The 12,720-nt window shown below is 35.2% G+C and overlaps 1 protein-coding gene across 5 annotated transcripts in view; it reads left to right on the forward strand.

The window, feature by feature from the left end:
* LOC136026524 (putative methyltransferase C9orf114 homolog) overlaps window positions 1-12,720 on the forward strand; it is a 71,338-nt gene that overhangs the window by 22,052 nt on the left and 36,566 nt on the right. For 3 of the 5 annotated variants that reach the window (XM_065703185.1, XM_065703184.1, XM_065703183.1), the window contains exon 3: window positions 6,251-6,819. In XM_065703185.1, the coding sequence (XP_065559257.1) occupies window positions 6,251-6,788 (538 nt within the window). In that variant the 3' untranslated portion in view covers window positions 6,789-6,819. Of the gene's footprint in view, window positions 1-4,663; window positions 4,751-6,250; window positions 6,820-12,448; window positions 12,606-12,720 lie in introns of those variants that run through there. The other 2 variants (XM_065703187.1, XM_065703186.1) reach the window with 2 other exon arrangements.

The following is a 12,720-nucleotide window of genomic DNA, read 5'->3' on the forward strand; positions in this document are numbered from 1 at the left end:
CCGAAACACAGACCAAGCCAACTAACTAAAGAAGAACATGGTAGAACTGCAGTCCCAGTAACGAATGGAGCGACCGCATAAGGGCTATTAAAACAAATAAACTCGCATTTAGACGCATTAACTGACAGTCCAATCTTAGATAGTTCATTGGTTAATATAGTAAAATTAGAAAGCAGTCCACGGCGAGTCCGGGCAACAAGAAGAACGTCATCTGCATATGCAATAGAAGACAAACCAGTATTACCGTAAAAAACAGAACTTCTAAGGGGACGCAGGCACGATGCAAGCACGCATTTAAATATACTAGGAGACAAAACGGCACCTTGCCGAACTCCCTTATTAATTTTTACCGGGTCAGATATTTGGCCATTCCAGGTAACTTGAATTTTAGACTTTGAATACCAAGAAGACAATAAACATAGTACAGAAGGATTAACACCTGAAGACGCAAGGGAAAATAGAGCCTGAGAGTGTACAATATTGTCGAAAGCTCCACGAAATATCAACAGTAAGACAGTATAAAGACATTTTAGCTTTTACGGCATCTTTCATGAGTCGGCTTAAAACATGATGTGCATGGGAGCAACCGAAACTTTTCCGAAAACCAAATTGAAAAGGCGTAAAATCACAATTCGACTCAATTTCTGGTAGTAACAAAATGTTCAAGCAACTTACTTAAGAAACACGATACTGTAATGGGACGATAATTCATACATGACGTGGGGTCCTTGCCTCGCTTTTGAATAGACGTTACACGGCCACAAAGGAAACTATCAGGAACAAGCGACTGTGCTAAGCAAGACTGGAAAAATATTTGTAAATGGTTAAGTAGAGCAGGACAATCATAAGCAAAAAATCGGTAAGAAAGGCCGTCACCATCAAGGCTATTTGAACGCTTAATTTTTCTTAAAGCCCGGCGAATTTCAGATATTGCTACAGGCTGGACATGAGCCTGCAGGAGACGGTATGGTAAAAGCGGTTTAAGCAACTTATAATAAAAAGACTGAAGAAAACTATTAAATACACTGAAAACACGCTTATAATGATCAACAAAATTAGCTAGCTGGAGACAAGATAGGGTAGATGGGGAACATTTCTCACTATTAATAACCTTATTCCAGGAGGCCTTATCGGTGGGGCCTGGCCATGCATTCAAGCGTGCCCTCTTCAAACTGGCCTTATATTCAAGTTTACACTTTTGTTTCACAGAGAAAACAGCTCCGGAAGATGGTCGGTCACATGATATCCACATACGTAGCCAAAATTTGGCTTTTTGCTTAGCACGTTTTACTTCAGGATCAACGTTCCAATTAGGCTTTCTTGTACCAATCCTAACTTTATCCACAGGCACTGCAGCTTTGGAAGCTGATTTAAGGCAATGGACGATTTGACAATAATAGAAATTTAGATCAACTGTACTTGAAGGCGAGGAAACTGACGTTTGCAGCAGGTGATATGGCACTTTTATGGTCGAGAGTAAAGCAGTTAGCCTAGCAAGGTATAGTGGGACATTAGCACGATCCCAATTCAACTTCATATGCCACTTCGGCTGAGCCGAAAGTATTTTGCCAGATAGCTCACAGGACAAATTACAGCTAAGAATAAGGTGATCGTCGTCAATCTTCTCTTCGTCCACCCTGACAATCGATGATATTAAGCTGGAACTGGAAGAGATCACGTGATCCAGGTTCGATTTTGAACAGCCTCTGTTATGAATATACGTGAATGGGAGGCTCTTAACTGCGACGTGATATATGCTAGGAAGTGATTCTAGCAAGAGGATTGATCTATCGGAGGTACCAAGAATGTCACAGTTAAGGTCACCAGCTAAAACCCAATTTAGGTCTTTCAAACGTAGACTTTCGAGTAGAGACTTTAAACTGGAGCAACATTTAGCGAAAGATGTGAACGATGCTATAGAACGTCGATCGCAAGGTAAGTAAACGTTTATAAAGGCGGTACTGTCACATTGAATCGCTAAGATGTTATCATCACAATGAATCACAGAGGGCTTTGATGGGGAACGGAAAAAAATTGCTAGGCCACCGGAAGGGCGGCCTCTAGTTTGCTTGGCCTCTTGCGAAAAGAAATGGTGGACAGAAGATCGCTTCAGGCTAGAAACGTTTGATTTGGTCAAAAGATGTTCTTGCAAGAACACTATGTCATGGACTAATAATTCATTAATTAACAAGTCTTTGTCTTTTGTGCCGTTAATATTAAGAGAAGCAAAACTTAAAATAGTGGCTTGGTTCATTTTGGAGCAGAGTTCAGAGCGCGTTTTATCACTGGGCAATTCATACTATAGGAAACATGAGCTTCGCCGCAGTTGGCACATTTCGGAGCCTCTAAGCAAGGATTGTCTTTAGTATTGGAATGGCATCCAGAACATTTAGAGCACTTCATCTCATTCGGGGCACATGGGCAGTGAGCTAACGAATGATGGATACTTTGGCATCTAAGACACCGTCTGGGCAATTCTTTGTATTCCGATATTTTAAAAGACTCGTAACCCAAGCGCAGACCTGTAGCGATGGCAGATTTTAGTGCAGCGGAATCAAGGAACTCTAAACGGAATGTATGAGAAGAGCCGATCTGGCTGGCCTCAACAAGACCAGGAATAACGGAGATGAGTATACTGCTAGAAACACTGTCGGGAAGTCCCCTAATTACTCCAAGAGGTTTGCGATCAATCACTTTAGCAAGAATATTTGGATAGCTCGCAACAGCAGATGCGGCAAGAGAATTGGCGGAAACTTTATCCCGCGTAACAACAACCCATCTTCTCCTTACCGGATCGGACTTTACCGACACAATACCGTCATGTCCGGCGAAAGAATCAAGCTTTTCCTTGCGAGAAACGGGGTCTCTTAGTTCTGGAGGCGGATATTTAAGAACAACGGCGTACGAGGGTTTGTGATTGGTACCCTTACTATCTGAGACCAAAGAACTATTAATAGACGTTGTTGGACTATTGAGGTGAGCAAGCGATTTTAACTGATCAAGGCACTGGTTGACTTTGGCGGTAAGGATAGAATAAGCTGACGCCGGAATGCTAGGGACTTCAGAGGGGGATTTGATCACGAACTCTGGAATATCAATATTTTCTGCAGAGCAGCGAGAAAGAGTAGCGATAATGTCCGACAATGAACTATTCTTAGCACTGAGTCCCGAACGACGAGGTATAGGCTTATCTGGGAAGCAATTGCTATATAAAAGTTTCTTAGCTCCAAGAACATCTTCATACGGGAAAAAATCACTAGCGTATTTCACAATAGACTGATGGTCCAACCCCTCATCGATATTGTGCTGAGCAAAATTCAAAACTGGGCAATAATAAAGCGTACTGGTATTCCAATTGTCCATGATAAGCAAATTTCACTCACGGCTCGGCATCAGTCCAAAAACAATTAAGTGAAAAAGGTATATCCACAGAGAAGTTCTCAATAAGCACAATTATGAAATGATCCGCACTAATTTTCTTGCGAAAAGAATTCCCTATTGTTCTTCATGTTTTTGATGTTTGTGTCGTATTGCGTTTTTATATGAGAGTTGTTTTCTTCTTATTGTCCAAAAATTTCGTAGGTCAACAGCTTTTGAAGCGTGTATTGAAATCAATAAGTTTTGTATATCTGGAATGAACATGTAAAGTAGTTTCTTTTAATGCGTACATTGTTGTCTATTTTTGTTTTATGAAGCTTAGGTCTCTAATAATAGGGTTTGCTCTTCATTTAACCTTCACTGCCATGAGTAGTTGGATATGATGTTTCTTTTTAGCAAAATATGTATTTTTTGTTGTACTTCTTTGTTTAAAAAACATAAGTCTGTATAGCCCACATTAAAAACAGGATAATAACTACACCTGACAGGTATTTTCTTATGCTAGGTTACCGTTCTTGTCTCAACTCAGATCCAAGGATAAAAATCCTTGCAAAGTTCTGTCCAAAGGATCTCTCTTCATAGAAATACTGGTCTAAGACGAATTTCGTATTTCTGGCCTGTCTCTAGAATATCTTCTGTTGCCAAATTACGAAATTCTTCTGTGTCTATTGTTGTGTTTAAACAATTTTCTTATAAATATTGAGACAATTTTTATAAAAATAAATTTTACTATTAGAAAGAAAAAAACAGTAAATAGCACAGAAATATAAGGATTTTTTAAGTCTTTTGGTTACGATATTCTGGTTCCCTTTATATATATATATATAAAATAGTGACGAAGAACACCCTGCCTTTCAACAACAAACGAATGCAAAGTTGAAACAATAGGGAAAATCTTTTCAAGACACTGGAAATCAATTCACTGGATATTGATTTCCACTTGATTGATTGAAACTTGATTGAATGAATTGAAACAGGTGGTTCGGGAATCAATCGAAATTAGTCTAAAAAAAGTTTTAGTCTAAAAAAAAAATGATAATATTTCTTTGAACAGAGACTTGAGAGAGTACTCGCTAAATTCTTTATACTCAAATTTAACTAAAAATGATCTAACAAAATATTCTACTGAACCAATTTATAACAGTATTGAATCAGTTACGAAAAGACCTTTCCGGCAGGCTGCCAAAAACGCAAGGTTGGCTTTGAGAACTTGCATTTAATCATTTTGTTCTGTTTTGTTTGAGTGAATTTATCATCTCACTTCATTCTATCTGTCAGTCCTGGTTGAACTTCGTTGAAGTAAGGATGCCAGGGCTGTTTGAAAGATTTTTTTTCTTTTAAACATTGTTAGTTTTAACTCCCACATTTTAATGTAAGTTTGTTTATATACATATATTTTTTTTTCTTTCTCGTGTTGTGCTGAAGACGGCCCTTGGACATAGGGCCGAAATATCCACTGAATTGATTTCCAGTGTCTTGAAAAGATGTCTCCCATTGTTTCTACTCTGTGTTTGCTTTTATATATATATATATATATATATATATATATATATATATATATATATATATATATATATATATATATATATATATATATATATGTATATATGTATATATATATATATATATATATATATATATATATATATATATATATATATATATATATATATATATATATATATATGAATAATTCCTTGTGCAATTTCTGTGTTGCAGTCCAAGTCGTCCGATTCTGGGGGCTCTGAAAACTGACGTATGTGCTATTTTTATATTCTAAAAGCTACTGTTGGATTTTATAAATAGCAAATCTTGTAATTTGACAATGGTTGTTTACAGACCAAATAAATGCAGAGGGGCTAACATGGAGGGGCTAACAGTTAAACAAAGTCCCTCATAACATCTGGCTGTCGGATGCCAGTGGAGGCGGAGAGCACCTGGTACTGATGCAAGTAGAAAATAGTAGTAAGTACTCATAGGAGGGTTGGTCATGCTGGGCATCCTACCCCTGTCCCCCTTGTGGGTTATTTAGTATAAATGTATAAATGGAAAATTGTTTCGTAATATTCTTAACAAATATGACACCTATCTTCCAACAAAAGGCGCTTCCTAAAACCAATGCGACCCTCTCTTTATTTTTTTAGAATTATTTTTGGATGCTGTACAAAAATTTAAATTAGAATCTATTATTACCTATGGCTATGTTTATCCTATATTGTTTAAAATTCATACTCTTAAACGTACTTTAGCAGCAACAACTTGAGAAAACCATGTAGTTTAGTCTAAAGTTCTCTTTAGAAGCTTAAGGAAAGTAGATTAGAAGTAGCAAGAGGGTCAGTATGCCTGTGGAAATATAGATAACCTCCAACCTCAAGTCTGTTGCAGTCAATGGTGGACCAAAGGGGATTATCCTCCCTCCTTGGTTGCATGCAACCTAGTTTTTTATAGTTTCTATTTTCATTAACATAATTCTGCGGAGCCTTCCCCTCCCCAAAAAAACGAAAAACTCCTCCTTATCACAAAATCCTTGATAAGCAGATACCCTAATGGGTCGCGTTGGGCACCTACACGTTCATGAATCACATGTCCTCTACACGTTCATGAATCACATGTCCTCTACACGTGCATGAATCACCTTCCTATATTTTGCTTTGTTGTCTGCTTGTTCCGGAAGACATGAAAGGTCACATCCAAATTAATATAAAAATTATCATCTTGAAAAATATTAAGTATAAAACCATGTATTTTCTCAAATTTTAAAGCATTGTGTTTTTATTTCAAACATGTTTTTGCAGTATAATTGCTTGTCTAATCTATTTGTTATTATCATTGCTGCTATTCATTGCTCTTACCTCGCTATCAATTATTTCAGTGAGGGGATAATCAGTAAACGTCTGGGACCTCCAGGAAAATCTTATGCTAAGATCAGTAAGCATTCAAGTGATGTGTTAGTGAACAAAAAACTTGAGCCTGGTACAAGAGTTACTATAAAACTTGAACCAATAAAACCCCAAGAAAAATTTCGAAAAGGACAAGTAGTATCCCCATTGACACCCCTAGAAACAACTGGAGAATATTGGGGGTACCAAGTCCGTCTTGCCGACAGTCTAACAACTGCAATGAGCCAGTCATCTTTCAAGGAAGGCTATGACCTCATAATTGGTACTTCAGAACGTGGTAAGGATGTTGACGACGTCAGATTTCCAGATTTCAAGCATGCTTTAATTGTTTTTGGGGGAGTGAGAGGCCTGGAAGAGGCTGTAGAAAATGATGACGCAGTAACCACCTCAGATCCAAGTGATTTGTTTGGATTTTATATTAATATTTGTCCGAATCAGGGATCTAGGACGATAAGGACTGAAGAAGCAGTTTTCATAGCTTTATCTGTTCTACGGGATACATTTTTTTGAATAAATTGAATAAATTCCTTGCCTTAAGAAATTTGCATTTTCTTTTACGTTTAGGTTTATGCCAGTATTTCGGAGGTTATTATCAGAGATTTTGCTGAAATGTCAAGTTTTGTTTTTCATTAATCATATGGGCAAGGGGGCAGGGGGCAAGATATGAGGAAGTAGTTTCTATAGATCTGTCCAATTAGAATGAGAATTTATAAGATATGTATCTCTGGCTGTTTAACGTGGAAAGGTAGGGATTAAAAAGTACTTGTTCCAAATATATTGCAGCGTCCCGCAACTTCAATAAAAAGTAGAAAATTTTAAACAAAAATGGGATAGGCCTAACTCGATTAATTACTTATAATTATAATTAATGTAATTATATTTAACTTACTAAAATCGTAATTACATCATATATTAACTATATTAATTATAATATAATAATTATAATATAATGCTATATCATCAAATAAGAGACATCTCTGTAAGTGACAGACCTTATCTGCAGAGATTCGTAATTGCTTCAATGTTGCGATCGCTTATACATCACCGCATTAGATATTACTTAATTTTGAGGTTTTTGTTAAAATATTAATTTAAAGGTACTTTCAATGTCGCTGTCTTAAAAAATTTGGATATAATACAAGGTTTAGGACTACTTTTTCGTCTCCGTACCAGAGGTTATGTTATAAGAGACTCTACTTAAATCTCAGCGTGAGCTTTTCATTAATCATGGTTCTAGATCTACTAAACTGCTAAGATTATTTGATTTATTAGGTAAGTAATTATGTGAACTGCTACGTGACCGCAAACCCGCGACAGGTCTTTCTCCTGCGTAGATGTTTTTTTCTCTATTTACTTGTGATTGTTAAGAACAATGGTACTTATGTATTATAGCCACCATACTCAAGAAGTAAAGTTATGTTAATCCTAATTCTTACTTCATAATGTGCTGAATAATTGTAGCTAACACATTTGCAAGCAGACCCGCTATACTTTACCTCCAATCCCCCTAATGTGCAAATATACAGCCCATATTATATATTTTTAAGTTATTCTCCCAATGCGTCTCTTGTTTCAACCCGTGTTACCTGCACATTGAACCAACTGTGACGAAACAAATACTGGAAAAACAAGTTAGGGGTGGCATCCCTGTATCCATGAATTTATTTATTTATTGCAAAGCCCGTTACAATGCGGCATTAAAGTACAAAAGGCTGTAAACAATGGAGAAGAAAGTACAAAAGAAGAAAACGAAAAACAAAGAAGAGGGCCTTGAAAAGAACCAAAGAAGAGAACTACACAAAAAAGAAAAAGAAAAAATCCAAAAGCAAAAAACAATAAAAATCAAACGACCGAACCAATGATATACAATATGCTACTCTATACCAGACGCCGGTAGTAGAAATATATATATATATATATATATATATATATATATATATATATATATATATATATATATATATATATATATATACATCAGAAATTGTGAACATTTTTCTATTCTATGGTCTGACATGGAATCAGCGGTAAATATTATTGGTTTAATTGTTCTATTTTATCCTTCGTTTGTTAAAGGCTCCGCCTTTTATTTTTGAGTTGTTATCTTTTAGATAATTTCTTTCTTAACGCTGTAGACACCTAAAAGGAGAAAGTTTGATTTTTTTTCGCGGGTGGGGGGGGGGGGCTGCCAGTGTAATTTTCCAAAGATTCCGTCTTCTCTGGAATAACCAAGGATCGAGGGTCGGTATTTTCTGAATGGGTACCCAAAGAATCTAGGGAAAGTAAACCAGAAGAGTGTGCTAAAGCACATGGCTGGCTGCCCCCTTTCACTTCCTAGTTGAAGAAGTATGAAACACAGGTCAGGACCGCTGGTGCCATATTTCGTCAGTGTTGCCACGTTGAACCGTCGGTATAGATAAACCTAATCAATTAGTTAAATTTGACAGTGTTTCTCTTTCACAAAAAATTAAAAATTACAATCTGTTGACTCCTCAAGACTAATACACTTTTAAAGGAATTGCTGCCTCTTCTTAAGATCTTTGGTGTCATATGCTCTAGCTTATTTGTTTGGTTAATTTTGCTCACCTTTGTTTTATATTTTTTTCCCTATTTTTTAACTTGATGACCGGCACTATAGAAAACGGCATTACTGCATATAGATTTCTCTTTTATGAATAATTAATTACCAATTATTCTTCTTCTTTTTTAAGATATACTTGGCTGTGTCAGTTTCTAATTAACCAGTTGGAACAATTTTATTGGCATTTTTCAGTGTCCTTTAGACTTTAAACTAATTCAAATGATTGACATTTATTGATTCAATTTTTTATTATTCTCCATTTTTGTTGCAATTGTTCTCGCAGCCTGCCCTCGCAAGTTTAGCTTCTGGTCTGTTGTTGGCTAATTTCGTATTTTGGTTCATAATTAATGATTGTGCTAATACTGCTATTTGGGTACCTTTTAACCCTCAAATAACACTGGGTACAAAAATGATTCTCATTATTTTAGATATTTTTCACTTAGGAAAACTTAGCGTGTGAAACTTCGAGTTAGTAAAATAGAACCTAAATTTTGAGTCACGATCTTTTTACTGAATAATTCCGCAAACTTTACTGATTTCGACTGAAAAACTTAAAAATCTGATAAGTCTAGTTCCAGAGGTTTAACTTATAAATACCCTTCATAAATTTGTCTGATATGATGTCTTCTTCTTCTTCACTGATTAATCTTGCCGAACGCTTCTATTCTAGTTTAGGCTGTAAAGTTTTTTTTCGATATGTAAAAGTTTAGACCAAAATACCAAACAGTTCAGTAAGGTGTGATGCGGCTCAGTAGAAGCCAAAACTGTAAGGAAAAGAGTCTTGATAATAATAGATACATTAAAAGAATCGAATTTTCATGCTTACTCAAAATATATAAAATTCGTGAAGTTTAATGTTACCCATCAAAAGTTACGAGCCTTAGAAAATTTGACGAATTTTTGAAAAAAGGGGGGACAACCCTAAGAAATCAAGTGATCGTAATGAAAATCACACCATCAGATTTGGGATATCAAAGAACCCTACTAAAGAAGTTTCAAGCTCCTTTATGCGAAAAGGTAGAATTTAGAATTTATTTATTATTTATTATTAGAACAATGATTGTCATGGCCATGTAAAATATCACTAAAATTGTGAGAAAAAGAAGGAGCACTCAAGCAGCTCATATCACAGTTAGGTTAGGTTAGGTTAGCGAAAATGTAGAAATTAGAATTTATTTATTATTTATTATTAGAACAATGATTGTCATGGCCATGTAAAATATCACAAAAATTGTGAGAAAAAGAAGGAGCACTCAAGCAGCTCATATCACAGTTAGGTTAGGTTAGGTTAGCGAAAATGTAGTAATTAGAATTTATTTATTATTTATTATTAGAACAATGATTGTCATGGCCATGTAAAATATCACAAAAATTGTGAGAAAAAGAAGGAGCGCTCAAGCAGCTCATATCACAGTTAGGTTAGGTTATGTTAGCGAAAATGTAGAAATTAGAATTTATTTATTATTTATTATTAGAACAATGATTGTCATGGCCATGTAAAATATCACAAAAATTGTGAGAAAAAGAAGGAGCACTCAAGCAGCTCATATCACAGTTAGGTTAGGTTAGGTTAGGTATGCGAAAATGTAGAAATTAGAATTTATTTATTATTTATTATTAGAACAATGATTGTCATGGCCATGTAAAATATCACAAAAATTGTGAGAAAAAGAAGGAGCACTCAAGCAGCTCATATCACAGTTAGGTTAGGTTAGCGAAAATGTAGAAATTAGAATTTATTTATTATTTATTATTAGAACAATGACTGTCATGGCCATGTAAAATATCACAAAAATTGTGAGAAAAAGAAGGAGCACTCAAGGAGCTCAGATCACAGTTAGGTTAGGTTAGGTTAGAAGCAAGAGCACGGATGCGTGTTTATTTGTTGTTTCTTTTTGCTTTCCCCTGGAGTGAACGTATCAAACAAGTGATCCTAGAAGATCTGTAGAGGGTCCATTTTATCAAAAAAAAGTTATAGTGCCATTTTTAAGTGACTAAAAATGTCGGAGGGTAACTAGCCCCCCTTCCATCCTCTTTTTTATCCAAAATTGCCTGATCAAATTTTTGAGACAGTCATTTCCTTCAGTGTGGTCGAAAGATCTAATAACTATGTTTTTGAGGATAACTTGATCCCCTACAGCCCCCGGGGGAGGGGCTGCAAGTTATTAACATTGTTCCGTTACTTACATATAGCATTGGCTATTGGCAAGTGTAAAGATATCTTCTTTCGGGGGGGGGGGTATTTTTCTTGTGGGGCTGCTTACGTTGGAGATTTTTTCCATGGATAAGTTCGTGGGGAAGGGAATTTTCCATGGGAGCGGGAGCCGGATTTCCCAGCATTAATTAGAAACTCTCAGAAATTAAATAAAACAAAATAGGTTTTTCAACAGAAAAGAGTAGTATCAAAACTTAAAACGAACAGAAATTATTACGTACAGGAGGGGGTTGTCCCCTCCTCGGTACTTCGCTCTTTACGCTAAAGTGTTTTGGAATTGTAAAAAATTACAGTTTAATTATTTTTATTATAGACCGTTTAATTATTATATTAATTTGTTGACCGGTTAATTATAGTATATTAATTATATTATATTAATTATTTAATAGACCGGTTAATTATTATATAATAGACCACTTTAATTATTCTAATTAAACGGTCCTTGTGCATCAAGAGTTATCTATATATAATTTGAACAAAAAGTCGAACTTTAGCGTAAAGAGAGGGGCCAACCCCCTCAGATACGTAACAATTTCTGTTCGTTTTAAGTTTTAATGTTGTTCCTTACTTTCAGTTAAAAAAGTTTGATTTTTATTTAACACTCTTGAAGGACAGAAATACTAAATGGCAGAATAGTATTTTAATTTTGAATATTAAGTTAATGAGGCAGTAATTTTCTTATAAGAAAGTATCCAAATTTTGCTATGCTATTAGTTAAAATTGGCTGCAACCATGGGTACTTTACTCGCATGAAAGCAGTGCTTAGGAAAATATTTTAAGATTTCAACTTAAAGGCAACTGTTAGCTTTCTCATGGAATATAAATTTCGTCTAAATTCAAAACCTCCCCTGAAAACCAAATACCCAGCGCTATCTATAATTTGTACTGATTGATTATTGTGGTGCTAGGTATGCAAGTTAAAGACTACTACCAGGAGATCAAGCTTTGCTCCTTGAAAAGAAAGACAGTCTTTTTTTTTTTTTACAGAATAATTTCAATTTCATTTTCACATATTCTGTAAACCTTGTTGCATATTTATACCTACAAATTATTCTACACTGTCGACAATCAAATTATATCGCAGTATACTTTTAAAATATTTTAAAAAGGCTTTTATTAGGTAGCATGCCAATTTTCAGAAAGAAAATATAGTACTGTTTTCGAGAAAAAAAATACGGATAAATAAAAAAATATACGTGTTGGCTATAAGAACTAACCGCTTTTGCAGGGGGGTATGGTACACCACTAAGTGTATTTTAGGGTCTTAAATCTATTTTTGCGTGCGTTTTAAGAATATATTTGAGAGGAGGTTCCTTTATTTAATATGAAGCATCCCCCTTCTCATGTTCAGGTATAATGTTATAAATATTTCAGAAAAATTGAAATGACTCCTTGGGTGAAGTGGAGCGAATCTTCAGATTTGTGCTTTAAATTTTCCTCTGCTGAAAGCTCCTATTCCATAAGCTTTACTAATTTAAGCTGTGTCTGGAAGGAAGAGAAGACCGACGATGAGATTAGTCAAAAATCTGAGGTAAGCAAGACTGTTAACCATTTCCATGATGTCTTGATTTCTCTAAAGAAAAAGTAATTTCTGAATCACCCCTATAGAGATTTGCCATATAATGCAGTATTTTTTTTTATCATTG

This window comes from Artemia franciscana, chromosome 4 (assembly GCF_032884065.1).
Source record: "Artemia franciscana chromosome 4, ASM3288406v1, whole genome shotgun sequence".
NCBI lineage: Eukaryota > Metazoa > Arthropoda > Branchiopoda > Anostraca > Artemiidae > Artemia > Artemia franciscana.